This window comes from Pseudophryne corroboree, chromosome 9 (genome assembly GCF_028390025.1).
Source record: "Pseudophryne corroboree isolate aPseCor3 chromosome 9, aPseCor3.hap2, whole genome shotgun sequence".
Classification (NCBI taxonomy): domain Eukaryota; kingdom Metazoa; phylum Chordata; class Amphibia; order Anura; family Myobatrachidae; genus Pseudophryne; species Pseudophryne corroboree.
In genome coordinates, this window is record NC_086452.1 from 472710517 (window position 1) to 472737049 (window position 26533).

The window sequence follows — 26533 nt, forward strand, 5'->3', positions numbered from 1 at the left end:
AGTGCGGATTATGTGCGATTTTGTTTTTTTTATTCGAATGATGTCACATCCCTCACGCTCTGTTATACCAACGTTTCAGTGTCTGTCTGTCTGTCTGTATCTGTCTATCTGTCTGTATCTGTCTCTCTGTCTGTATCTATCTATCTATCTGTCTGTCTGTATCTGTCTGTCTGTATCTGTCTCTCTGTATCTATCTGTCTGTATCTATCTATCTGTCTGTCTGTCTGTCTGTCTGTATCTGTCTGTCTGTATCTGTCTGTCTGTATCTGTCTGTCTGTCTGTATCTATCTGTCTGTATCTGTCTGTCTGTCTGTCTGTCTGTATCTATCTATCTATCTGTCTGTCTGTATCTGTCTGTCTGTCTGTATCTATCTATCTATCTGTCTGTCTGTATCTGTCTGTCTGTCTGTATCTGTCTATCTATCTATCTGTCTGTCTGTCTGTCTGTCTGTATCTGTCTATCTGTCTGTCTGTCTGTCTGTATCTATCTGTCTGTCTGTCTGTATCTGTCTGTCTGTCTGTATCTATCTGTCTGTCTGTATCTGTCTGTCTGTCTGTCTGTATCTGTCTATCTGTCTGTCTGTCTGTATCTGTCTATCTGTCTGTCTGTCTGTCTGTATCTATCTGTCTGTCTGTCTGTATCTGTCTGTCTGTCTGTATCTATCTGTCTGTCTGTATCTGTCTGTCTGTCTGTCTGTCTGTATCTGTCTATCTATCTGTCTGTCTGTCTGTCTGTATCTGTCTATCTATCTATCTGTCTGTACACAGAGATGTGCGTGGCCCTTGTCCCTCGTGTGACCTGGTGTAAGAGATCACTGCTCTGTCTCTGACATTTGCCTCCTCTGTCCGGTTACAGCGAAACAGATAATCCGCCACCTGCTGATGACTGACCCCACAGAGAGGATGACCATCGCTCAGTTTATGAATCACCTGTGGATAAATGTACGTGGCCGGTATATAATCATATCACACCGGGGTGTATAATGCCGATATTCACCGTGTCACAATGCCAGAATGTCATCAGTGGGATTTACATATATACCTAACCCTAATTACAGCCTAACCCTATCGTAACCCTGACTACAGCCTAATCCTAATGTAACCCTGACTACAGCCTAACCCTAACGTAACCCTAATTACAGCCTAATCCTAATGTAACCCTGACTACAGCCTAACCCTAACGTAACCCTGACTACAGCCTATAAACAGTGGCAGTTGCTCTATCATTCCTGGAGATCATTTTATCAGGTGCTAGAAAGGGGGAGGGGTCACAGACAAACGGCAGACAGAGAGGGGGGGTGCTCATCCCCACCCCCTCCCCGGTATCCAGCCAGCATACTAAAAAATTACCTGTAACTATACCTAAACCTATCTGGTAATAGAATTTCAGAGACATTGGTCACGTGCGTTTGCAAAGACATGTTTAGCTGCTGAACCGCATCAAGGCTTCTCCGAATCAGCAGTCCTAACACTACATAATAGCAGTGCCCACATAGGGCCATGTAATTTGTCTACAGTAAAGGCTCATACTAAAATACATCCAGACAGAGAACTAACTTACCCGGGAGCCACACCCAGGATCTCCCATTAGCACTATAAGGAACAGCATGCCTTCCAAATACTGCTCCCATTCAATGCCTTTCTCACACATGCAGACAAACAGTGGCAGCTGCTCTATCATTCCTGGAGATAATTATATCAGGTGCTAGAAATCATGAGGCCTTACTGTAGACAAATCATACGGCCCTATGTGGGCACTGCTATTATGTAGTGTTAGGACTGCTGATATCGCAGAAGCCTTGGTGCGGCTCAGCAGCTAAACATGTCTCTGCAAACGCATGTGACCAATTTCTGTGAAATTCTATTACTAGATAGGTCCAGGTATGGTTACAGGAAATTTTTTAGTGTGCTGGGGGGATACACGGGGGAAAAAGCACCCCCCCCCCCCCCCCCCCCCCCCTCTCTGTCTGTTGCAGGTCTGAACTGCGCATACGCCAGCGATTGCAGTGATTGACAGGCAGAGGCGGTTGCTGGGCGGGAGGAGGCGGTCCAGCGGCGTTTGACCGCTGTTTAGGGGGCACGGTCTGGGCAACGCAGGAGTGCCCGGACCGTGCGCGGGGGGGGGGGGGGGGGGGGCGGGCCGTGGCGGCTGCGTGATGCCAGACGCAGCCGCTGCGACCAGCACAACGACGGTGTCAGTGCGCAGAAGCTGCGCATGCTTTTGTACCTGTGCGGGGGTGGTCGGGCCTGCCATACGGGGCGGACTAGCCCTGTGCTGAGCGTCCCCCCGCAATGTCTGTGTATCTGATCGCACATCTACGATCAAGTCTGAATTAGGCCCTGTGTGTCAACATGTCAACATTATGGTGTTGATATAATGACTTCATACCATCACAGCATCCAAGCGGTTCAGTTTTACCTGTCTCTTCAAGTGGCGTCAGCAGAACATTCCTCATAGATATATAATATATATTCTGACTGAATATATGGTGGGGTGGGGGTCTCAGTAAGCGGCGGAGGGGCTAAAGGTCTGGGTTTCCTGAGCTGTAACACTAATTACCAGCCGCCACTCTGTGACCTCACCTCTTCGTCTGGACACCAGGTACTATCTGCAGCACAGAGGACGCCTGAACACGTGTAATAATACACGAGGGCGCGGTCACTGGGTGCAGATACATACGACGCTCCTAAGAGCATGCAATTAATTGTCTGCGGATTCAGGCTATGAGCTGGTTTATGAACAACACTCCCTATACGTTACTCAGCAACCAGGTGCCTCTGATCAGCTGCTTCTAGCACTAAAAATAGGGACTCTAATGAAAGTTATGTGGCACTGAGCCACGGCTCACAGAGGCCAACGCTCTACATTCCGTGACTGTACCTAACAGCGATCATCTCCGATACCCCGGTCCCTTCATATGTCGTTACCTATACAAATCACCTATGTGTCATATGTACTGACCGTGGCAAGAGAGGGAGAACACGGGGAGCAGAGGGCTATACTGCAACTAGAAGCTGTATATGGAATGACCTACGTAAGACCTTCAGTCCTTGGGTTATATTGTGAGGGGATACTATGGACGCTTTCTATAGATGACCAAAGCGCATGACTCCATCTAGAGGCCGTGTAATGTAAATGCACCTCAACAATTACATTACTGTGACGCTGGCTACACGCTACTCTGTGATTGGTCTGATTATCATGTAAGTGTGTAGGCATGATGAGACGCCTATAAAACTGACCCGATTATCTGATCGCTTTCTGAATTCCTGAATGATCCACCCGATCCTCTTCAGTGTGTACGGATGTGCGCCGATCTGATAATCGCTGTCAGTATTGGATTGGGACATGCTATCTGATAGTGTGCATCCAGCTTTAGTTTCTATGGGGCAGATTCAATTAGCCGCAGTGTTTACACCCAGCGCGTCTAAAGCGCCGCTATTCAATTCCTACAATTTATTATGCAAACTCTCCACTTACAGACATCGCTCATTAACCCATAGATTCCAGGGCTAAGCCCCAGAGCCTGGCCCTTAATGCTTGCCGTTGTTAGATCCAGCAGTGTTATTATCTTACTCTTCAGATAGAACCACTAGTGTATTATGTGCTCATTTATCAGCCGTTATAACTGATTTACTTACATTGTGTGTTATGTCTCTTCCTTATACAGCAATCTATGGTGGTTCCCCAGACCCCACTGCACACAGCTCGTGTCCTACAGGAAGACAAAGAGCACTGGGATGAGGTTAAGGTGAGGGGCTCATTCTACATGCAGCACCGCTATCTACGCTGGATCTCAGAGGTCTCCGCTCCCAGCTTCTATCTCACCTGGTCACCTCTCCTGTCCCCACCTCCGGCTCTCCTCTCCCCTCTCTCCTGTCCCCACCTCCGGCTCTCCTCTCTCCCCTCTCTCCTGCCCCACCTCCGCCTCTCCTCTCCCCTCTCTCCTGTCCTCACTTCCAACTCTCCCCTCTCTCCTGTCCTCACCTCCGGCTCTCCTCTCCCCTCTCTCCTGTCCTCACTTCCAGCTCTCCCCTCTCTCCTGTCCTCACTTCCAGCTCTCCCCTCTCTCCTGTCCTCACTTCCAGCTCTCCCCTCTCTCCTGTCCCCACCTCCGGCTCTCCTCTCCCCTCTCTCCTGTCCTCACTTCCATCTCTCCTCTCTCCCCTCTCTCCTGTCCTCACTTCAAGCTCTCCTATCCCCTCTCTCCTGTCCTCACTTCCAGCTCTCCTCTCTCCTGTCCTCACTTCCAGCTCTCCTCTCTCCTGTCCTCACTTCCAGCTCTCCTCTCTCCTGTCCTCACTTCCAGCTCTCCTCTCCCCTCTCTCCTGTCCTCACTTCCAGCTCTCCTCTCCCCTCTCTCCTGTCCTCACTTCAAGCTCTCCTATCCCCTCTCTCCTGTCCTCACTTCCAGCTCTCCTCTCTCCTGTCCTCACTTCCAGCTCTCCTCTCTCCTGTCCTCACTTCCAGCTCTCCTCTCCCCTCTCTCCTGTCCTCACTTCCAGCTCTCCTCTCCCCTCTCTCCTGTCCTCACTTCCAGCTCTCCTCTCCCCTCTCTCCTGTCCCCACTTCCAGCTCTCCTCTCCCCTCTCTCCTGTCCCCACTTCCAGCTCTCCTCTCCCCTCTCTCCTGTCCTCACTTCAAGCTCTCCTCTCCCCTCTCTCCTGTCCCCACTTCCAGCTCTCCCCTCTCTCCTGTCCCCGCTTCCGGCTCTCCTCTCCCCTTTCTCCTGTCCTCACTTCCAGCTCTCCTCTCCCCTCTCTCCTGTCCTCACTTCCAGCTCTCCTCTCCCCTCTCTCCTGTCCTCACTTCAAGCTCTCCTCTCCCCTCTCTCCTGTCCTCACTTCCAGCTCTCCTCTCCCCTCTCTCCTGTCCTCACTTCCAGCTCTCCTCTCCCCTCTCTCCTGTCCCCGCTGCCGGCTCTCCTCTCCCCTCTCTCCTGTCCTCACTTCCAGCTCTCCTCTCTCTTGTTCTCACTTCTGGCTCTCCTCTCCCCTCTCTCCTGTCCTCACTTCCAGCTCTCCTCTCCCCTCTCTCCTGTCCTCACTTCCAGCTCTCCTGTCCTCACTTCCAGCTCTCACCTTCTCCTCTCTCTCCTGTCCTCACTTCCAGCTCTCCTCTCTCTCCTGTCCTCACTTCCAGCTCTCCTCTCTCTCCTGTCCTCACTTCCAGCTCTCCTCTCCCCCTCTCCTGTCCTCACTTCCTGCTCTCCTCTCCCCTCTCTCCTGTCCTCACTTCCAGCCTCTCCTCTCCTCTCTCTCCTGTCCTCACTTCCAGCTCTCCTCTCCCCCTCTCCTGTCCTCACTTCCAGCTCTCCTCTCCCCCTCTCCTGTCCTCACTTCCAGCTCTCATCTCCCCTCTCTCCTGTCCTCACTTCCAGCTCTCCCCTCCCCTCTCTCTCTGTCCCCACCTCCGCCTATCCTCTCCTCTCTCTCCTGTCCTCACCTCCGGCTCTACTCTCCCTCTCTCCTGTCCCCACCTCCGGCTCTCCTCTCCTCTCTCTCTCCTGTCCTCACTTCCAGCTCTCCTCTCCTCTCTCTCCTGTCCTCACTTCCGGCTCTCCTCTCTCCTGTCCTCACTTCCAGCTCTCCTCTCCCCTCTCTCCTGTCCTCACTTCCAGCTCTCCTCTCCCCTCTCTCCTGTCCCCACTTCCAGCTCTCCCCTCCCCTCTCTCCTGTCCCCACCTCCGCTCTCCTCTCCTCTCTCTCCTGTCCTCACCTCCGGCTCTCCTCTCCCTCTCTCCTGTCCTCACCTCCGGTTCTCCTCTCCTGTCCTCACTTCCAGCTCTCCTCTCCCCTGTCCTCACTTCCAGCTCTCTCCTCTCTCCTGTCCTCACCTCCGGCTCTACTCTCCCCTCTCTCCTGTCCTCACCTCCAGCTCTACTCTCCCCTCTCTCCTGTCCTCGCTTCCAGCTCTCCTCTCCTCTCTCTCCTGTCCTCGCTTCCGCGCTCTCCTCTCTCTCCTGTCCTCGCTTCCGGCTCTCCTCTCTCTCCTGTCCTCGCTTCCGGCTCTCCTCTCTCTCCTGTCCTCACTTCCGGCTCTCCTCTCCTCTCTCTCCTGTCCTCACTTCTGGCTCTCCTCTCCCCTCTCTCCTGTCTCCACTTCCAGCTCTCCTCTCTCTCCTGTCCTCGCTTCCAGCTCTCCTCTCCTCTCTCTCCTGTCCTCACTTCCAGCTCTCCTCTCTCCTGTCCTCACTTCCGGCTCTCCTCTCCTCTCCCTCTCTCAGCTTTCCTATCCCCTCTCTCCTGTCCTCACTTCCGGCTCTCCTCTCCTCTCTCTCCTCTCCCCTCTCTCAGCTTTCCTCTCCCCTCTCTCCTGTCCTCACTTCCAGCTCTCCTCTCCTCTCTCTCCTGTCCTCACTTCCAGCTCTCCTCTCCTCTCTCTCTGTCCTCACTTCCAGCTCTCCTCTCCTCTCCTCTCTCTCCTGTCCTCACTTCCAGCTCTCCTCTCCTCTCCTCTCTCTCTGTCCTCACTTCCAGCTCTCCTCTCCTCTCTCTCTCCTGTCCTCACTTCCAGCTCTCCTCTCCTCTCTCTCTCCTGTCCTCACTTCCGGCTCTCCTCTCCTCTCTCTCCTGTCCTCACTTCCGGCTCTCCTCTCCTCTCTCTCCTGTCCTCACTTCCGCTCTCCTCTCCTCTCTCTCCTGTCCTCACTTCCGGCTCTCCTCTCCCCTCTCTCCTGTCCCCTCTCTCCTGTCGTCACCTCCGGCTCTCCTCTCCTCTCTCTCCTGTCCTCACTTCCCGGCTCTCCTCTCCTCTCTCTCCTGTCCTCACTTCTGGCTCTCCTCTCCTCTCTCTCCTGTCCTCACTTCCGGCTCTCCTCTCCTCTCTCTCCTGTCCTCACTTCCGGCTCTCCTCTCCTCTCTCTCCTGTCCTCACTTCCGGCTCTCCTCTCTCTCCTGTCCTCACTTCCGGCTCTCCTCTCCTCTCCTCTCTCTCCTGTCCTCACTTCCGGCTCTCCTCTCCTCTCCTCTCTCTCCTGTCCTCACTTCTGGCTCTCCTCTCCTCTCTCTCCTGTCCTCACTTCCGGCTCTCCTCTCCTCTTTCTCCTGTCCTCACTTCCGGCTCTCCTCTCCTCTTTCTCCTGTCCTCACTTCCGGCTCTCCTCTCCCCTCTCTCCTGTCCCCACTTCCAGCTCCCCTCTCTCCTGTCCTCACCTCCGGCTCTCCTCTCCCCTCTCTCCTGTCCCCACTTCCAGCTCCCCTCTCTCCTGTCCTCACCTTCGGCTCTACTCTCCCCCTCTCTCCTGTCCTCACTTCCGGCTCTCCTCTCCTCTCTCTCCTGTCCTCACTTCCGGCTCTCCTCTCCCCTCTCTCCTGTCCCCTCTCTCCTGTCGTCACCTCCGGCTCTCCTCTCCTCTCTCTCCTGTCCTCACTTCCGGCTCTCCTCTCCTCTCTCTCCTGTCCTCACTTCTGGCTCTCCTCTCCTCTCTCTCCTGTCCTCACTTCCGGCTCTCCTCTCCTCTCTCTCCTGTCCTCACTTCCGGCTCTCCTCTCCTCTCTCTCCTGTCCTCACTTCCGGCTCTCCTCTCTCTCCTGTCCTCACTTCCGGCTCTCCTCTCCTCTCCTCTCTCTCCTGTCCTCACTTCCGGCTCTCCTCTCCTCTCTCTCCTGTCCTCACTTCTGGCTCTCCTCTCCTCTCTCTCCTGTCCTCACTTCCGGCTCTCCTCTCCTCTTTCTCCTGTCCTCACTTCCGGCTCTCCTCTCCTCTTTCTCCTGTCCTCACTTCCGGCTCTCCTCTCCCCTCTCTCCTGTCCCCACTTCCAGCTCCCCTCTCTCCTGTCCTCACCTCCGGCTCTCCTCTCCCCTCTCTCCTGTCCCCACTTCCAGCTCCCCTCTCTCCTGTCCTCACCTTCGGCTCTACTCTCCCCTCTCTCCTGTCCTCACTTCCGGCTCTTCTCTCTCCTGTCCCCACCTCCGGCTCTACTCTCCTCTCTCTCCTCTCTCAGCTCTCCTCTCCTCTCTCTCCTGTCCTCACTTCCAGTTCTCCTCTCCCCTCTCTCCTGTCCCCACTTCCAGCTCTCCTCTCCCTTCTCTCCTGTCCTCACTTCCAGCTCTCCTCTCCCCTCTTTCCTGTCCCCGCTTCCAGCTCTCCTCTCCCCTCTCTCCTGTCCTCACTTCCAGCTCTCCTCTCCCCTCTCTCCTGTCCTCACTTCCAGCTCTCCTCTCCCCTCTCTCCTGTCCTCACTTCCAGCTCTCCTCTCCCCTCTCTCCTGTCCTCACTTCCGGCTTTCCTCTCCCCTCTCTCCTGTCCTCACTTCTGGCTCTCCTCTCTCTCCTGTCCTCACTTCCGGCTCCTCTCCCCTCTCTCCTGTCCTCACTTTCAGCTCCTCTCCCCTCTCTCCTGTCCTCACTTCCGGCTCTCCTCTCCCCCTCTCCTGTCCTCACTTCCGTCTCTCCTCTCCCCTCTCTCCTGTCCCCGCTTCCAGCTCTCCTCTCCCCTCTCTCCTGTCCCCGCTTCCAGCTCTCCTCTCCCCTCTCTCCTGTCCCCACTTCCAGCTCTCCTCTCCCCTCTCTCCTGTCCTCACTTCCGGCTCTCCTCTCCCCTCTCTCCTGTCCTCACTTCCGGCTTTCCTCTCTCCTGTCCTCACTTCTGGCTTTCCTCTCCCCTCTCTCCTGTCCTCACTTCTGGCTCTCCTCTCCTCTCTCTCCTGTCCTCACTTTCAGCTCCTCTCCCCTCTCTCCTGTCCTCACTTCCGGCTCTCCTCTCCCCCTCTCCTGTCCTCACTTCCGTCTCTCCTCTCCTCTCTCTCCTGTCCTCACTTTCAGCTCCTCTCCCCTCTCTCCTGTCCTCACTTCCAGCTCTCCTCTCCCCCTCTCCTGTCCTCACTTTCAGCTCTTTTCTCCCTGATCTTCTCTCCCTGATCTTGTCCCCGCTCTCAGCTTCTCTCTTCTCTCCCAGATATCTTCTTCTGTTTCTTTTCTCCTTACTATTCTATATTGACTCGTTGTGTTTGATTGAGGCTGTGTACGGAGCACAACAGAACTTGTATTGGAAAAAAGCTGCGGCTGGTACATTGTAGCACTTCGTATACAGATTCACGGACTCAGTCTTACACAGATTAGTGTCAAATATCAAATTAATCAACACAGTCTCCTCGTACCTCCTAGTTGCATTGCGGTGTGACTAAGATGCATTTTCATCTGGTGTGCCAAGAGGGGCTGTTTGGCGTGACTGCAGCACAGCCTGCATCTGGCAGGAGTTCCCGCACAGCCTGCATCTGGCAGGAGTTCCCGCTCAGCTTGCATCTGGCAGGAGTTCCCGCACAGCCTGCATCTGGCAGGAGTTCCCGCACGGCCTGCATCTGGCAGGAGTTCCCGCACAGCTGCCTGCATCTGGCAGGAGTTCCCGCACAGCTGCCTGCATCTGGCAGGAGTTCCCGCACAGCTGCCTGCATCTGGCAGGAGTTCCCGCACAGCTGCCTGCATCTGGCAGGAGTTCCCGCACCTATTCTCATTGGACAGATATAATCTAAAACTCCTCTTCTCCCGCTGTCTCTTCCTCCTCACTCACTGGTCGTTGTCTTTTTCTCACCAGGAGGAGATGACCAGTGCTCTGGCCACCATGAGAGTCGACTATGACCAAGTGAAGATAAAAGATCTCAACTCGTCCACTAATAAATTGCTGAACAAGAGGCGCAAGAAGCAAACCGATGGATCTGCGGCTCCTGCTAGCTGCAACAACCAATAGGACTGTGCGCAAATCGTGGCGACCAGTGGTGGAGAACGTGACTGCGCACACCTCCGATGGTCGGAGTCTTTGTGTGGCTTTTAGATATTTTTATGGTCTTTTGTTTAATTGTAGTATATTTTAAACACTCCACTGTTGGGACAGCGTACCCTGTGTGTACATACATATAAATATTTATGGAACCGAATTACCGTTTCTGCTGTGTGGAGTGCGTCATTGTCTCCCCCGTGATCGCTGCATGTTGGTACTGATGGTGTACAGACCTCAGCAGCTGGTAGTGGAACACATAGATAGGAAGATGCTACACGCCAGCCATGCACCTTCTCTCCTCCCTCTGCGCCTGCTGGCTCATTGGTCATCTTCCCCATACAGCCCTCTTCTGCTTCTTCACTTCTGTATCCTCCGGTCCATCGCCATCACCGTCAGTGACTCCTGCAGTTTATTAACCCTGCAGAATCTGTGATTTCCCGTAGTAACTGTCCATCATGCAAAACTTTACTGCCAGCTTAAGCACTATTGATACACAGAAGCAGTGGAGATCAATTAAAAAGCAAAAAACATTCTCTGTGCAATGCAAACACACCCTTGAGACCAGTGTCAGTTTGCAGATTGGCGCTTCAGATTGTGTCGGAACACAAAGTTCGCAGACCGACGGCATTCCTAGTAAAATCATTGCTACAACGCATTTTGCATTATTCAGCGGAGAAATACATTTTCAAATACAGGGGCCTATTTATATACTTGTTGTGAATTATAAAACTTGCTGCATATGATCAATGGTGCTCCAGACAATCCACTCCCAGCTGTTATGTGTTCAGCTCCCAACTGTCATGTGTTCAGCTCCCAACTGTCATTTGTCAAACACGTGGCAGTCGGGAGCTGAATGCATAACCAATAGGAGCTGAACACATGACAGGAGCTGAACACATGACAGGAGCTGAACACACGACAGTTGGAAGCTGAACACACGACAGTCGGGAGCTGTACAGAGGACAATCGGGAGCTGAACACACGACATTCGGGAGCTGAACACACGAAAGTCGGGAGCTGAACACATGACAATTACGAGCTGTACACACGTCAGTCGGGAGCTGAACACACGACAGTCGGGAGCTGAACACATGACAGTCGGGAGCGGAACAGGAGAGTTGGGAGCTGAACACATGACAATTAGGAGCTGAATACGACAGGAGCTGAACACACGACAGTCGGGAGCTGAACACACAACAGTCGGGAGCTGAACACATAACAATTAGGAGCTGAATACGACAGGAGCTGAACACACGACAGTCGGGAGCTGAACGCACGACAGTCGGGAGGTGAACGCACGACAGTCGGGAGGTGAACGCACGACAGTCGGGAGGTGAACGCACGACAGTCGGGAGGTGAACGCACGACAGTCGGGAGGTGAACGCACGACAGTCGGGAGGTGAACGCACGACAGTCGGGAGCTGAACGCACGACAGTCAGGAGCTGAACGCACAACAGTCGGGAACTGAACACATGACAATTAGGAGCTGAATACGACAGGAGCTGAACACACGACAGTCGGGAGCTGAACACACGACAGTCGGGAGCTGAACACACGACAGTCGGGAGCTGAACACACGACAGTCGGGAGCTGAACACACGACAGTCGGGAGCTGAACACACGACAGTCGGGAACTGAACACATGACAATTAGGAGCTGAATACGACAGGAGCTGAACACACGAAAGTCGGGAGCTGAACACACGACATTCGGGAGCTGTACAGAGGACAGTCGGGAGCTGAACACACACGACATTCGGGAGCTGAACACACACGACATTCGGGAGCTGAACACACAGGACATTCGGGAGCTGAACACACAGGACAGTCGGGAGCTGAACGCACGACAGTCGGGAGCTGAACGCACGACAGTCGGGAGCTGAACGCACGACAGTCGGGAGCTGAACGCACGACAGTCGGGAGCTGAACGCACGACAGTCGGGAGCTGAACGCACGACATTCGGGAGCTAAACACACAGGACAGTCGGGAGCTGAACACACGACATTCGGGAGCTGAACACACAGGACAGTCGGGAGCTGAACACACAGGACAGTCGAGAGCTGAACACACAGGACAGTCGGGAGCTGTACAGAGGACAGTCGGGAGCTGTACAGAGGACAGTCGGGAGCTGTACAGAGGACAGTCGGGAGCTGTACAGAGGACAGTCGGGAGCTGAACGCACGACAGTCGGGAGCTGAACGCACGACAGTCGGGAGCTGAACGCACGACAGTCGGAAGCTGAACGCACGACAATTAGGAGCTGAATACGACAGGAGCTGAACACACGACAGTCGGGAGCTGAACACACGACGGTCGGGAGCTGAACACATGACAGTCGGGAGCTGATTGGCTGGAGCACCATTTATCATGCAATGAGTTTTATAATTCACAGCGAGTTTTGTCACTGGTTGATAAATGAGCCCCACGGTCTGAGTAATGTTGTAAATAGTTCAACACACGTGTAAGTACAACACGGAGCAGATGTCTCCTCGTTTGCAGGACTATTTTATAACCTAAATGAGGCCAAACTGTTAATAAACACCTGAGGAAATTCAAACAGCACTGGATTGGTTGTGGGGGTAAAAAGCGCACTGAGCTACCCTTATATAGGTACAATGTATATATAAGCCGGGATGCAGAAAAGACAGTATCTTATAATTCAATATTACCCACTTCCTATGGGAAAGACAAAATTCTAAACTAGCAAATAGAAAGGCCGGCGGTGCTCCCTCAAGTTGTAGAGAACAGATCACATAATATGCAAAGAGAAAAAAGACAACTCTTACTAATAATCTAAAACTTAACTTTTATTTATAGAAATTGGACTCACATTAACATACTAACATATAACATATATTCAAATGAGACAATTTTAGGTGTAACTGGCTATGCCTCCAGAGATGTCTCCCTGTAGCGTCCTTCTCACTATGTGGATTATTGTATCCTAGTAGTTACAAATTGTCTATAACTGTTTGGTTATATTGCTGCAAATGATTACTTAGAAAGAAACTGATCTATGGCCTGCTGCCAGAAACAAAGTTTCAAAAATACATTTATTAACGTCTATCCTATATGACATAGGTAATTTGTATAATATAGCTGGTGATAGTCCCCAAAATTACATAGACCGTTATTCAAGCAGCTATCGCAGTACACATATAAGTGAACATGTATTATGTGGCTGAGTTTTTTAGCCAGTCATAAGTGTACATATGTTTAGCCAGGTAAACGTATTAGACAGTTGTATAAGTAGAGAAAGAAAATGTCAGAAGGAAGACGGGGAAGAATAGGTGACTAGATGCCGGGTTTCTGCTTTTGGAAATCTGCTAAAAAGCATCGAATCTCCAATGAGAGAACCACCTGGAGCATATGCACCAATCCCAAGACCTGTATCTGCTGTTAACTTTTTCTGCCCAATTAAGGGCAAAGTTAATGAGAGTGCAGGGGAGAGGTCCCTAGCCAGTATATATCACCTGTATTGCTGACTTCTTATAGGCCCATTGAAAGGTAATAATAATTAAGATAATAACAACTATTGTTTAAATATAAGATGCTATCTTAATATGACCACTTGTTCACAATTAGATCTGTAGCATCCATGGAAAGCACTCAAACAAGTGAGAAAACGAAATTCCTTCTATATTGGTTATGGACATAAAACACAGATATTGGAATAGACAATTTCTATGAAATACAGATTTCAAATGCAGTAACATCCAGGATTTCTACTGTCCTCAATCATGTCTGTCGACATCGAATTAAAGATGAGAGGATCCTTTGGGCGTTTATGCAAAATGAAAAAAGTGTGCTTCTGCTGTCGGTATCTCAATAAATGAGTTAAGCCGATGAGAGAGCACTGAAATGGAAGAATAAGAAGAAAGATCATATAATTAATATGGATATATCCTTGTGAGTGTATCCACGGTGGGTATCATTACGTGTTAAATAACCAAGTTTCTAACCATTACGCCCCCATATGATTTATACTTAATTATAATGAACACACGTGCACGTTTCACCTGGGCGACTTCGTCAGGGATTGTGATGATTGCGATCACAATCCCTGACGAAGCCGCTCAGGTGAAACGTGCACGTCGGATACACGACGTACGTGCACGTCACCTTCACTGCCTCTGCTGCCTCTCTACACGGACCCGGTGATTAGCGGTGAGCCGCACGCTGCTAGCAGCGTCTTCACATGCTGTTCGGACTGACCGTGAGCGGAGACTCACTGTTACCAGACCCGTCCTTAACATTTCGAAGTGACGGTCGCCTTGGTCACTCCTGCGGCCCCTACAGATGTGATCGTATTGGAGGGGTGAGACACAGACTATCATACCTGATACCCTGAGTGACAGCCTCCATTATCCCGCATAAAGGAGTTGGACTGTGAGAATATATACACAATATAACCCGGGAGCACCGTGTTAATTACATCTGAGGGTGTACATACCAATAATCTATTCGAGAGAATTTGCAGCAGATAAGTAAAAACTATCTTTACTTTATTTTATATCTTACAGCAGTAAATAGCACATGAATTAATGGGGATCTATATTTCAACTGTATAATGGAAACGGAAAAATGTATATAGAAATTAGGGAAATATAATCCCCAATCTATAGGTGTGCTATTTTGGTGCCGTGCATATAAGACGCTGCTTGCAAATATGATGCAATTTTGATATTACCGCAAATATGATGCAATTTTGATATCACCGCAAATATGACGCAATTGTGATATTATCATTACGTATGTACCAAGTTTAATACAATTTTTTCTAACCTATTGACCCTTATTTTTGGGAAGATTAACTTTGTGTTCATTATAATTAAGTATAAATCATATGGGGGCGTAATGGTTAGATACTTGGTTATTTAACACGTAATGATACCCGCCGTGGATACACTCACAAGGATATATCCATATTAATTATATGATCTTTCTTCTTATTCTTCCATTTCAGTGCTCTCTCATCGGCTTAACTCATTTATTGAGATACCGACAGTAGAAGCACACTTTTTTCATTTTGCATAAACACCCAAAGGATCCTCTCATCTTTAATTCGATGTCGACAGACATGATTGAGGACAGTAGAAATCCTGGATGTTACTGCATTTGAAATCTGTATTTCATAGAAATTGTCTATTTAAATCCAATATCTGTGTTTTATGTCCATAACCAATATAGAAGGAATTTCGTTTTCTCACTTGTTTGAGTGCTTTCCATGGATGCTACAGATCTAATTGTGAACAAGTGGTCATATTAAGATAGCATCTTATATTTAAACAATTGTTGTTATTATCTTAATTATTATTACCTTTCAATGGGCCTATAAGAAGTCAGCAATACAGGTGTTATATACTGGCTAGGGACCTCTCCCCTGCACTCTCATTAACTTTGCCCTTAATTGGGCAGAAAAAGTTAACAGCAGATACAGCTCTTGGGATTGGTGCATATGCTCCAGGTGGTTCTCTCATTGGAAATTCAATGCTTTTTAGCAGATTTCCAAAAGCAGAAACCAGGCATCTAGTCACCTATTCTTCCCCGTCTTCCTTCTGACATTTTCTTTCTCTACTTATACAACTGTCTAATACGTTTACCTGGCTAAACATATGTGCACTTATGACTGGCTAAAAAACTCAGCCACATAATACATGTTCATTTATATGTGTACTACGATAGCTGCTTGAATAACTGTCTATGTAATTTTGGGGACTATCACCAGCTATATTATACAAATTACCTATGTCATATAGGATAGACGTTAATAAATGTATTTTTGAAACTTTGTTTCTGGCAGCAGGCCATAGATCAGTTTCTGTCTAAGTAATCATTTGCAGCAATATAACCAAACAGTTATAGACAATTTGTAACTACTAGGATACAATAATCCACATAGTGAGAAGGACGCTACAGGGAGACATCTCTGGAGGCATAGCCAGTTACACCAAAAATTGTCTCATTTGAATATATGTTATATGTTAGTATGTTAATGTGAGTCCAATTTCTATAAATAAAAGTTAAGTTTTAGATTATTAGTAAGAGTGCCCCATAAAAAAAGAGTTGTCTTTTTTCTCTTTGCATATTATGTGAAATTCAAACAGGTCGATATAATGAAAGTGAGGGTAATAAATTCCTGGGACGCCGTGTGACAGGTAGCATAGTGTGACTCCTCGTTCTTTTCTGCTTTTCCGCACACTTAAGTGGCTGAGGGTCACCTTGAAGATCTAGGTAGACATCGAGGTGGATCAGTGCAAAACCCAGGCCTTTCTAAATGAAAGAATGGCTCGTTAGGAATGAACCAAGAAAGAGCTGTGTCATGAAGGCCGTGCAGGGGAAGAGGGCGGTGAAGCCACGAGGAGTCCAGGAGGAGGAGTGTGGAGCAATGACCCTTAGCCATGTATGTCAATAGACCATTGAAAGACTCAGTGTACCACATGGGAAGCCAGACTGCAGGGAGAGGAGAATGGAGTGAGAGGAGGGAAGTAGTCTGGAGGCAGGGTGGGTGAGTGAGTAGAGTGGGAGAGGAATATGGCGGAAGCTGGAGAGAGATTCTGGACCTATAGGTGATTCCTCTGGATTGGTGAGATGAGCAGACATGTATAAAGAAGCCTGGAAATGTGTTTGGGGGGGACAGTTTGTTTTCTATCCAGTAAGAGGCCAGCGATGGGCAGTGCTGTACACAGTGCGGGGAAACATGTTACACACTAGTACATATATGTAACGTGTTCCATTCTTATTTCTGGCTCATGCATCTCTTTCAGCTCCTACGTCAAACAGCTTAGAGTGTGATTCATATCTAGAAATCACACTGCACTTTGACCCTCTCTCTGCCCTTGTGTCTGGTTTCTCTGTAACATTTATAAGAGAGTTCTAGTCATACTTATGGCATCACTTATAACACCCCTCAGTGCTCCATATATACACAGACGTGTACTTACATGTGTATGTGACCTACCTCACAATAGGCCTAATTCTGAGTTTGGGAGTAAAGCAAAAAGAGCAAGTATCCCTGCTCCTTGGTTTCACTGCACAGGGGGCAGCTGTAACATGTGCAGAGAGATGTAGATTTAGGAGGCGTGTGTACAAATTCAAATCTAAATTGCAAGGTAAAATTAATGCGAGCCGCAATTTGTGGGCTACATGCAAAAGCAGACAGTATTTACCCTACATTAAAACATAGGGGGTCGTTCCGAGTTGTTCGCTCGTTATATTTTTCTCGCAACGGAGCGATTAGTCGCTAATGCGCATGCGCAATGTCCGCAGTGCGACTGCGCCAAGTAAATTTGCTATGCAGTTAGGTATTTTACTCACGGCATTACGAGGTTTTTTTCTTCGTTCTGGTGATCGTAATGTGATTGAGAAGTGGGTGTTTCTGGGCGGAAACTGGCCGTTTTATGGGTGTGCGAAAAAACGCTACCGTTTCTGGGAAAAACACGGGAGTGGCTGGAGAAACGGAGGAGTGTCTGGCCGAAACGCTTGGAGTGTTTGTGACGTCAAACCAGGAACGAAACTGACTGAACTGATCGCAGATGCCGAGTAAGTCTGGAGCTACTCAGAAACTGCTAAGAAGTGTCTATTCGCAATTCTGCTAATCTTTCGTTCGCAATTTTGATAAGCTAAGATTCACTCCCAGTAGGCGGCGGCTTAGCGTGTGCAAAGCTGCTAAAAGCAGCTTGCGAGCGAACAACTCGGAATGAGGGCCATAATGTATTTGCACCCTTTGTTATTGCAGTATTGTTTGTCCAGGTTTACTACTTGTCTGGGATTCCTCCTGACATTCTGGAAATCAGTAAATCTGTCCAGTGTTCGGAGGGATTTTGGCCCTCATTCCGAGTCGTTCGCTCGGTATTTTTCATCGCATCGCAGTGAAATTCCGCTTAGTGCGCATGCGCAATATTCGCACTGCGACTGCGCCAAGTATCTTTGCTATGAAGATAGTATTTTTACTCACGGCTTTTTCATCGCTCCGGCGATCGTAATGTGATTGACAGGAAATGGGTGTTACTGGGCGGAAACAGGCCGTTTTATGGGAGTGTGGCTGAAAACGCTACCGTTTCCGGAAAAAACGCAGGAGTGGCCGGAGAAACGGGGGAGTGGTTGGGCGAACGCTGGGTGTGTTTGTGACGTCAAACCAGGAACGACAAGCACTGAACTGATCGCACAGGCAGAGTAAGTCTGGAGCTACTCTAAAACTGCTAAGTAGTTTGTGAGCGCAATATTGCGAATACATCGGTCGCAATTTTAAGATGCTAAGATACACTCCCAGTAGGCGGCGGCTTAGCGTGTGTAACTCTGCTAAATTCGCCTTGCGACCGATCAACTCGGAATGAGGGCCTTTAATCCTGGATGGGCAGTGTCCGAAAATGGTGGCGGTGTTAGCACCGGCATCATAGCTATCTTCTCCAGTGCTCCCACCCTGCGGCACACCTCTTGCTAGTCCTGCGGCACATCTCTTGCTAGTCCTGCAACTTGCCTCAAGCTGTCAGATCACTGCGGGAGTGAAGACCAGTGGTGCAAGTGGGCGGGTACGGGTGGGTACGGCGTACCCGTAAGAATTTAGCCGTGGGTACGCCGTACCCACACCGACGGGCCGCCGCTCCTCTTCCTTCCCTCCCTCCCCCACGCCGCACACGCAGCTGATGTGAGGGCAGGAGAGGCAGGAGAGTGCAGCCTGCGCCTCTCGTTCCCCTCAGTCTCCGGTGGGTGTTTCAGTTTACTTCAGCGCCGATCCGTGAGCCAATCAGAGCTCGCACCCGCGAGCTCTGATTGGCTCACGGCTCGGCGCTGAATTAAACTGAGACACCCGCCGGAGACTGAGGGGAACGAGAGGCGCAGGCTGCACTCTCCTTCCCTCACATGACAGACAGGAGGACAGCGACGGCAGCGGCAGCGGTGAGTAGGGGAGGGGGGCATGTTATACCTGGCACTGGGGGCATATCTGGCACTGGGGGCATATCTGGCACAGGGGGGCATATATACCTGGCACTGGGGGATATCTGGCACTGGGGGGGCATGTATACCTGGCACTGGGGGATATCTGGCACTGGGGGGCATATATACCTGGCACTGGGGGATATCTGGCACAGGGGGGCATGTATACCTGGCACTGGGGGATATCTGGCACTGGGGGGCATATATACCTGGCACTGGGGGATATCTGGCACTGGGGGGGCATGTATACCTGGCACTGGGGGATATCTGGCACTGGGGGGGCATGTATACCTGGCACTGGGGGATATCTGGCACTGGGGGGCATGTATACCTGGCACTGGGGGATATCTGGCACTGGGGGGGCATGTATACCTGGCACTGGGGGATATCTGGCACTGGGGGGGCATGTATACCTGGCACTGGGGGATATCTGGCACAGGGGGGCATGTATACCTGGCACTGGGGGATATCTGGCACTGGGGGCATATCTGTATCTGGCACGGGGGGCAATGTATATCTGACACAGTGGGGGCATTTGTGTATCTAGCACTGTGGGGCAATGTGTATCTGGCACTCTGGGGGCATTTCTGTATCTGGCACTGTGGGGCAATGTGTATCTGGCACTGTGGGGCAATGTGTATCTGGCACTCTGGGGACATTTGTGTATCTGGCACTGTGGGGCAATGTGCATCTGGCACTGTGGGGCAATGTGTATCTGGCACTCTGGGGACATTTGTGTATCTGGCACTGTGGGGCAATGTGCATCTGGCACTGTGGGGCAATGTGTATCTGGCACTGTGGGGCAATGTGTATCTGGCACTCTGGGGACATTTGTGTATCTGGCACTGTGGGGCAATGTGCATCTGGCACTGTGGGGCAATGTGTATCTGGCACTGTGGGGCAATGTGCATCTGGCACTGTGGGGCAATGTGCATCTGGCACTGTGGGGCAATGTGTATCTGGCACTCTGGGGACATTTGTGTATCTGGCACTGTGGGGCAATGTGCATCTGGCACTGTGGGGCAATGTGTATCTGGCACTGTGAGGCAATGTGTATCTGACACTCTGGGGACATTTGTGTATCTGGCACTGTGGGGCAATGTGTATCTGGCACTGTGGGGTTATATGTATCTGGCACTGTGGGGCAATGTATATCTAGCACTGTGGGGCAACGTGTATCTGACACTATTGGGGTCATACGTGTATCTGCCCCTCCCCCATATGTGTACCACGCCCCCATTTTCATTGGCCATGCCCCATGTGGAATTTGGCCACACCCATTTTTTTGACCACCCCACTTCCTAGTGGAGCAGCGGACACATGGGACCCCTGCTGATCCTGTTTGAAAGTCATGCATTAACCTGGCTGGATACTGCAGGAGTGGCTGAAAGTTTAGTGACACTTGAGGGTAAGCTGAAGAACAGCTCCTGGGCCGTGCAATTATTACTCTGAAGGTGACCTGTGGTATCGGGCACCAAGACGTTAGCAGCAGTTCCTTTCAGTCCTGTAAGTTGCAAGATGAGGGCTCCATGGCTCAGACTTGGGTGGTCATTCCGAGTTGTTCGCTCGGTAATTTTCTTCGCATCGCAGCGATTTTCCGCTAATTGCGCATGCGCAATGTTCGCACTGCGCCAAGTAAATTTGCTATGCAGTTAGGTATTTTACTCACGGCATTACGAGGTTTTTTCTTCGTTCTGGAGATCGGAGTGTGATTGACAGGAAGTGGGTGTTTCTGGGCGGAAACTGGACGTTTTATGGGAGTGTGTGAAAAAACGCTACCGTTTCTGGGAAAAACGCGGGAGTGGCTGGAGAAACGGAGGAGTGTCTGGGCGAACGCTGGGTGTGTTTGTGACGTCAAACCAGGAACGACAAGCTCTGAACTGATCGCACTGGAAGAGTAAGTCTCGAGCTACTCAGAAACTGCACAGAGAAGTCTTTTCGCAATATTGCGGATCTTTCGTTTGCAATTTTGATAAGCTAAGATTCACTCCCAGTAGGCGGCGGCTTAGCGTGTGCAAAGCTGCTAAAAGCAACTTGCGAGCGAACAACTCGGAATGACCACCTTGGTTTTTCCAGCACATCCCACAGATGCTCGATTGGATTTAGAGCTAGGGAATTTGGAGGCCAAGTCAACACCTTGAACTCCTGAAGATTTTTTGCAGTATGGCAGGGCGCATTATGCTGCTGAAAGAGACCACTGTCATGTTATTAGTGCCTACCGTGATCTTGAGCTTAGAGAACCCACTTCCCAGAGTGCTTTGCCCCTTTCCCGGAACTACAATCATTCACTGATACTTGGCGGCCTACAGGACTTGAATGCAAAGTAGTGTAAGATCAATATCACAGGCACATAGTGTGGCCGGACAGCGCTGGTGGCCACATGGTTAATGGTGGCCATGGCACGTTAGGGGTTAAACCCCAAGTGCCCAGCGCCATTTTGAGGACAATAGGCGCTTGGCGCCACTTTTAAACTATGCACTGGCACTAGGCGCCATCTTTAAATGTATTGTGGGTGCTAGGCACCGGGTATTTAAAATATGTTTAATAATGTGTCATATGTTATATTGCTGCACAGTGCGCAGTTGGAGAATGATGAACTGATGGACACGGCACTTATGAGGAAAGTACAAGGTATTTTGTTTCTAAAAGACTTTGACGATTGTTGTTCAGCAACTTGTACGGTATCCGGACTCCAGGTCGACAACAAAAAGGTCGACACACCTTAGGTCGATGCCAATTGGTCGACACACCTTAGGCCGACATGGACAAAGGGTCGACAGGAACAAGGTCGACATGGAAAAAGGTCGACATGAGTTTTTCACAATTTTTTTCTTTTTTGGAACTTTTTCATACTTAACGATCCATGTGGACTACGATTGGAACGGTAATCTGTGCCGAGCGGAGCGAAGGCACCATGCCCGAAGCATGGCAAGCGAAGCGAGCCATGCGAGGGGACGCGGTGCACTAATTGGGGTTCCCGGTCACTCTACGAAGAAAACGACACCAAAAAAACATAAAAAACTCATGTCGACCTTTTTCCATGTCGACTTTGTTCATGTCGACCTTTTGTCCATGTCGACCCAAGGTGTGTTGACCTAAGGTGTGTCGACCTTTTTGTTGTCGACCTGGAGTCCCAGACCCACTTGTACATAGCCAGTCATATGTTAATTGTCCTAGCTAAAGCAGGGTGTCGATTAGCAGCCTTTTGGTCGGCAAATGTTTTCTTTCAGGTACAAATGAAGGTTTGGAAAGAAGACTGTGCCTTCAGCATCTCCTGTGGTGTGATGACTCAGAACTGGTTTTGCATGGAGACACAAGGGGCTGCTAAGTCAGATTGTGTTTTACAAATGCAAACTAGTGGGTTTCGTGTAACAACAGTTTGATGTAAGATTTCTTAGGCTGCATTATGTGTGATGCAGATTATGTTTAATTTACAGTATAAGAACGTTGTCTATGTGTGAGAGGGTGAATGCAATTGAAATGCAAGTTACATTTACATTTGTGAAAGAGACAGGAAGATGATAATCAGATTGTGTTTGGGATAGCCACTGGTTTGGTTATATATGAAGAGGAGCAGGAATGTGCTTTATCTAATTCTTATCTTTTGAAATGTAACTTGTATTTCTTTATATTTTCTGCGATAACCTGATTGGTTGGAGAAGACAGGGAGGGCTTACCCCCCTGTGGTACTGTGTGTAGAACTGAGATAAAGAGGAGGCCAGTGAGCCTCCAGTGGGTATTATACCAGTTTCATTCTGCTGTATCATCTTGCTGTATTGTACTGAGTTCTTTTTAGAACTATTTGTTGGCATTAAAACATCATCTGCCTCGAGAAGATTGCTTCATCTTGTGACCTACAGGGCTATGTGAAACCTAGCCCCGTTCATCGGCTGTCCAGGGTGAACCAACGTCTCCAAGTTCCGCCAGCTACCGGTAGAGGCCTAATCCAGTGACTAGTGGGGATTCGTCAACACAAAACAGGTGTGGTAAGGCAGCGTGTCGGCACATACAGAGCAGAAGCGTGGTTCCAAACGCCACGGCAGGTTAGGAGTTTGGTTGTGGCAGCATAAAACCGCCCACTGCGCAGTGGGTGGAGTCAGTAACAGGCGGTTATTGACAGTAAGTGGGAATCCCCTATGTGGCCAGGTCCCGTGTGACCTAAACATCCATTCTGTGTACTGGGGACGAGACGCGAAAGCGGTGAGGGATTTTCGTACGGGACCGTCCGTCACACACATATTTATGGAACTCAGACACTACTAACTACACAGAAAACAGCATGCCAGATCTTCAGTATAGCACGGGCAATCTGAAGAGTATTCTCATCAGTTTTCCAAATAGCACTAAGAAATGTTTTATGTTTTGCTGGACAACTTAACTAATTTTTACATGTATAAGTAAATGCCTTATATATCCATATTGCATAGTTCTCTCCAATAGCACAAGTATATTAGACATTAGCAAGCTATTAAGGAGATTTCTAGAATACTCCAGATTATTTGCGCTATAATGAAATGCCACACAGCTCTTTTCAATGTGCACAAATCATCACTGTAGTCCAGGGATGGGGAACCTTCGGTCCTCCAGCAGTTGTTGAACTACACATCCCAGTATGCCCTGCAACAGTTTAGCATGGTCAAATAGCAAATCTGTAGCAAGGCATGCTGGTATGTGTAGTTCAACAACAGCTGGAGGGCCGAAGGTTCCCCATCCCTGCTGTAGTCAAATAAATAGCAGATCTTTCGTAGAGTTCTAGAGCAGGCCTGGCCAACCTGTGGCTCCCCAGCGGTTGTAAAACTACAAGTCCCATCATGCTTTGCCACAGTTTTTCACAACATCTGGAGAGCCACAGGTTGGCCAGGCCTGTTCTAGAGGAAATATCAGGACAGGACAGGATCAAAGTGATTACAACCCACAACAGGGAGACGCCCTATAAGGGATGAAACATCCAATCAGCACCAGTCAAAGAGTCAAGCAGGATTCTAACGCCAGCTGCAGCAATTGGTAAACAGAATTTAGCTCCGCACAATGAGATCCAGGGTAATATTCACTAAAGTCACTTTTCACCTGTCTCAAATCGACCTGAAGCTATGTTTCAGGTGCTGAAAAACACATTTATTAACAATTTTTGTTATATTTATTTTTAAATGTTAGTAAATGTGTTTTATTCCGTGAAACACAACATCGATTTAGATCAGTTTCAATCGATTTGAAATTGATCAAAATCGATGGAAGTCAACCTTTAGTAAATATACCCCCTAGTCTTCACAGCTGGTTACCAGTAGACTGTGATGTACTATTGTGCTTATTACTGATTCTAACATGCCATCAGGGAATACCGTACCCATGAAGTGGTGTACTAGGTCTGCAACAATGGTTAGGTTGGTGGTACATGTAAAAAAAAAACACCAATGTGAATGCCAGGACCGGTATGAGGTCAATTTGCCGGCTGTCGGGATCCCAGCGGTCAGGACACAGACACCGGAATTCCGCACCCGGTCAAAATGCCGGTGGTAGAAATCCCGCCCGCCGCCCGGAATCTCCACTTCGGTGCTGGTCCATGCAACCACCCGAGAGGGGAAATAGATTTTTGGACGCCACCGGGCCCGATGCATGGCGAGTACAGCAAACCCGCGAGGGGACACACTGCGCTCGCCGCCGGGATTCCGGCATTGGTCTGCTGACCGCAGGGACGCCCGTGGACAGGGGTCAGCGACAGCGTGGGCACTCTGTTCAGTCTGCAGCAAGCTGCGGTGCGCTGTGTGCTCTGACACCTCTATCATAGCCAGAGGCGTAACTAGGGTAGGGCGAGTGGGGCACGTGCCCTGGGCACCTTGGCAGGCCCAGGAGAGGGGGGTGCCATCGGCGGCCAGGGCATCATGCCCCCGTCACGCCGAAATGTGAGAGGAGGAGAGCGCAGCGTCTCTCCCTCCCCTCACCGCCGCTGCCAACACTAGCAGCGCTGCGTGTGTCCGGTCAGAGCTTGCGGACCGGCTCCTGATTGGCTGCCGGTCCACGAGCTCTGATTAAATAGCGAACCGGCGCCACATAGCCGCCGCCGGAGACCTGAAATGGTGAGGGGCAGGAGAGGCGCTGCACTCTCCTCCCCTCACATAGCAAAGGGAAGCGCCGCAGCGGTGAGTAACTGACGGCCCGACTGAAGTAAGCGGCAGTGGGGGGGGGGGGGAGTCTTGTACCTGGCACTGTGGGGCATGTATCTGGCACTGGGGCAATGTAACTGGCACTGTGGGGCAATGTAACTGACACTGTAAGGCAATGTATCTGGCACTGTGGGGTAATGTAACTGGCACTGTGGGGCAATGTAACTGACACTGTAAGGCAATGCATCTGGCACTGTGGGGCATGTATCTGGCACTGGGGCAATGTAACTGGCACTGTGGGGCAATGTAACTGGCACTGTGGGGCAATGTATCTGGCACTGTGGGGCAATGTAACTGGCACTGTGGGGCATGTATCTGGCACTGTGGGGCATGTATCTGGCACTGTGGGGCATGTATCTGGCACTGTGGGGCATGTAACTGGCACTGTGGGGCATGTATCTGGCACTGGGGCAATGTAACTGGCACTGTGGGGCAATGTAACTGGCACCGTGGGGCAATGTATCTGGCACTGTGGGGCAATGTAACTGGCACTGTGGGGCATGTATCTGGCACTGTGGGGCATGTAACTGGCACTGTGGGGCATGTATCTGGCACTGTGGGGCAATGTATCTGGCACTGTGGGGCATGTATCTGGCACTGTGGGGCAATGTAACTGGCACTGTGGGGCATGTATCTGGCACTGTGGGGCAATGTATCTGGCACTGTGGGGCATGTATCTGGCACTGTGGGGCATGTATCTGGCACTGTGGGGCAATGTAACTGGCACTGTGGGGCATGTATCTGGCACTGTGGGGCAATGTAACTGGCACTGTGGGGCATGTATCTGGCACTGTGGGGCAATGTAACTGGCACTGTAAGGCAATGTAACTGGCACTGTGGGGCAATGTAACTGGCACTGTGGGGCATGTATCTGGCACTGTGGGGCAATGTAACTGGCACTGTGGGGCATGTATCTGGCACTGTGGGGCATGTATCTGGCACTGTGGGGCATGTATCTGGCACTGTGGGGCATGTATCTGGCACTGTGGGGCATGTATCTGGCACTGTGGGGCATGTATCTGGCACTGTGGGGCATGTATCCGGCACTGTGGGGCATGTAACTGGCACTGTGGCAATGTAACTGGCACTGTGGGGCAATGTAACTGGCACTGTGGGGCATTTACAGAGGTCACACCCCTTCTGCTGCGTGGCCACGCCCATTTTCCGGCGCGCGCACATACTTCTTTTGCTGGTTTTTGTTTGGGGGGGGGGGGGGGGGGGGGCAACTGTAACTGTTCCGGCAAGTTGTGCTACAGCGGCTTTTCTGCGGGATAGGAGCTGACAGTCTAAGCCTCCACCCTCCAGTGCATCAATAAGCATTGGGTGTCCTCAGCCTGTCACCGGTTGTTCTTCCTTTGCCCTGGTTTAGTAGGTACCGCTGCATATGTGGTACACCCCACTAAACATGACATTTGGAGATGCTGTGTCCCAGTCACCACAATTCGGCCCTTGTCACTCAGATCCTTTCTGTTGCCATTTTTCCTGCTTCCAACACATCACCTTCTAGACGTGTTCCCTTTCTGCCTAATATATCCCAGCCCAGGTGCCCCTGTAATGTGATAATCAGTGTTCCTCAGTTCCCCTGTTACTGGTTTATAATGTCATGGCTGATTGGTATATGAATGCACCAGTAAAAGAACCCGACGTTCCAGTCTGCCTCCAGCTTTGCCCCGTCGCCCAATGTCTCCTCTCTATCGGCTCCTCCACCCCCTCCAC

General features: G+C 50.3%; 1 protein-coding gene across 1 annotated transcript in view; it reads left to right on the top strand.

Moving 5' to 3' along the window:
- Positions 1-9875, top strand: part of MAPKAPK3 (MAPK activated protein kinase 3) — a 102146-nt gene extending 92271 nt beyond the window's left edge. The window contains exons 8-10 of the mRNA XM_063941383.1: positions 857-942; positions 3672-3752; positions 9536-9875. Coding sequence (XP_063797453.1) covers positions 857-942; positions 3672-3752; positions 9536-9688 — 320 coding nt within the window. The 3' untranslated portion in view covers positions 9689-9875. The remainder of the gene's footprint in view (positions 1-856; positions 943-3671; positions 3753-9535) is intronic.
- The last annotated feature ends 16658 nt before the right edge of the window (positions 9876-26533 follow it).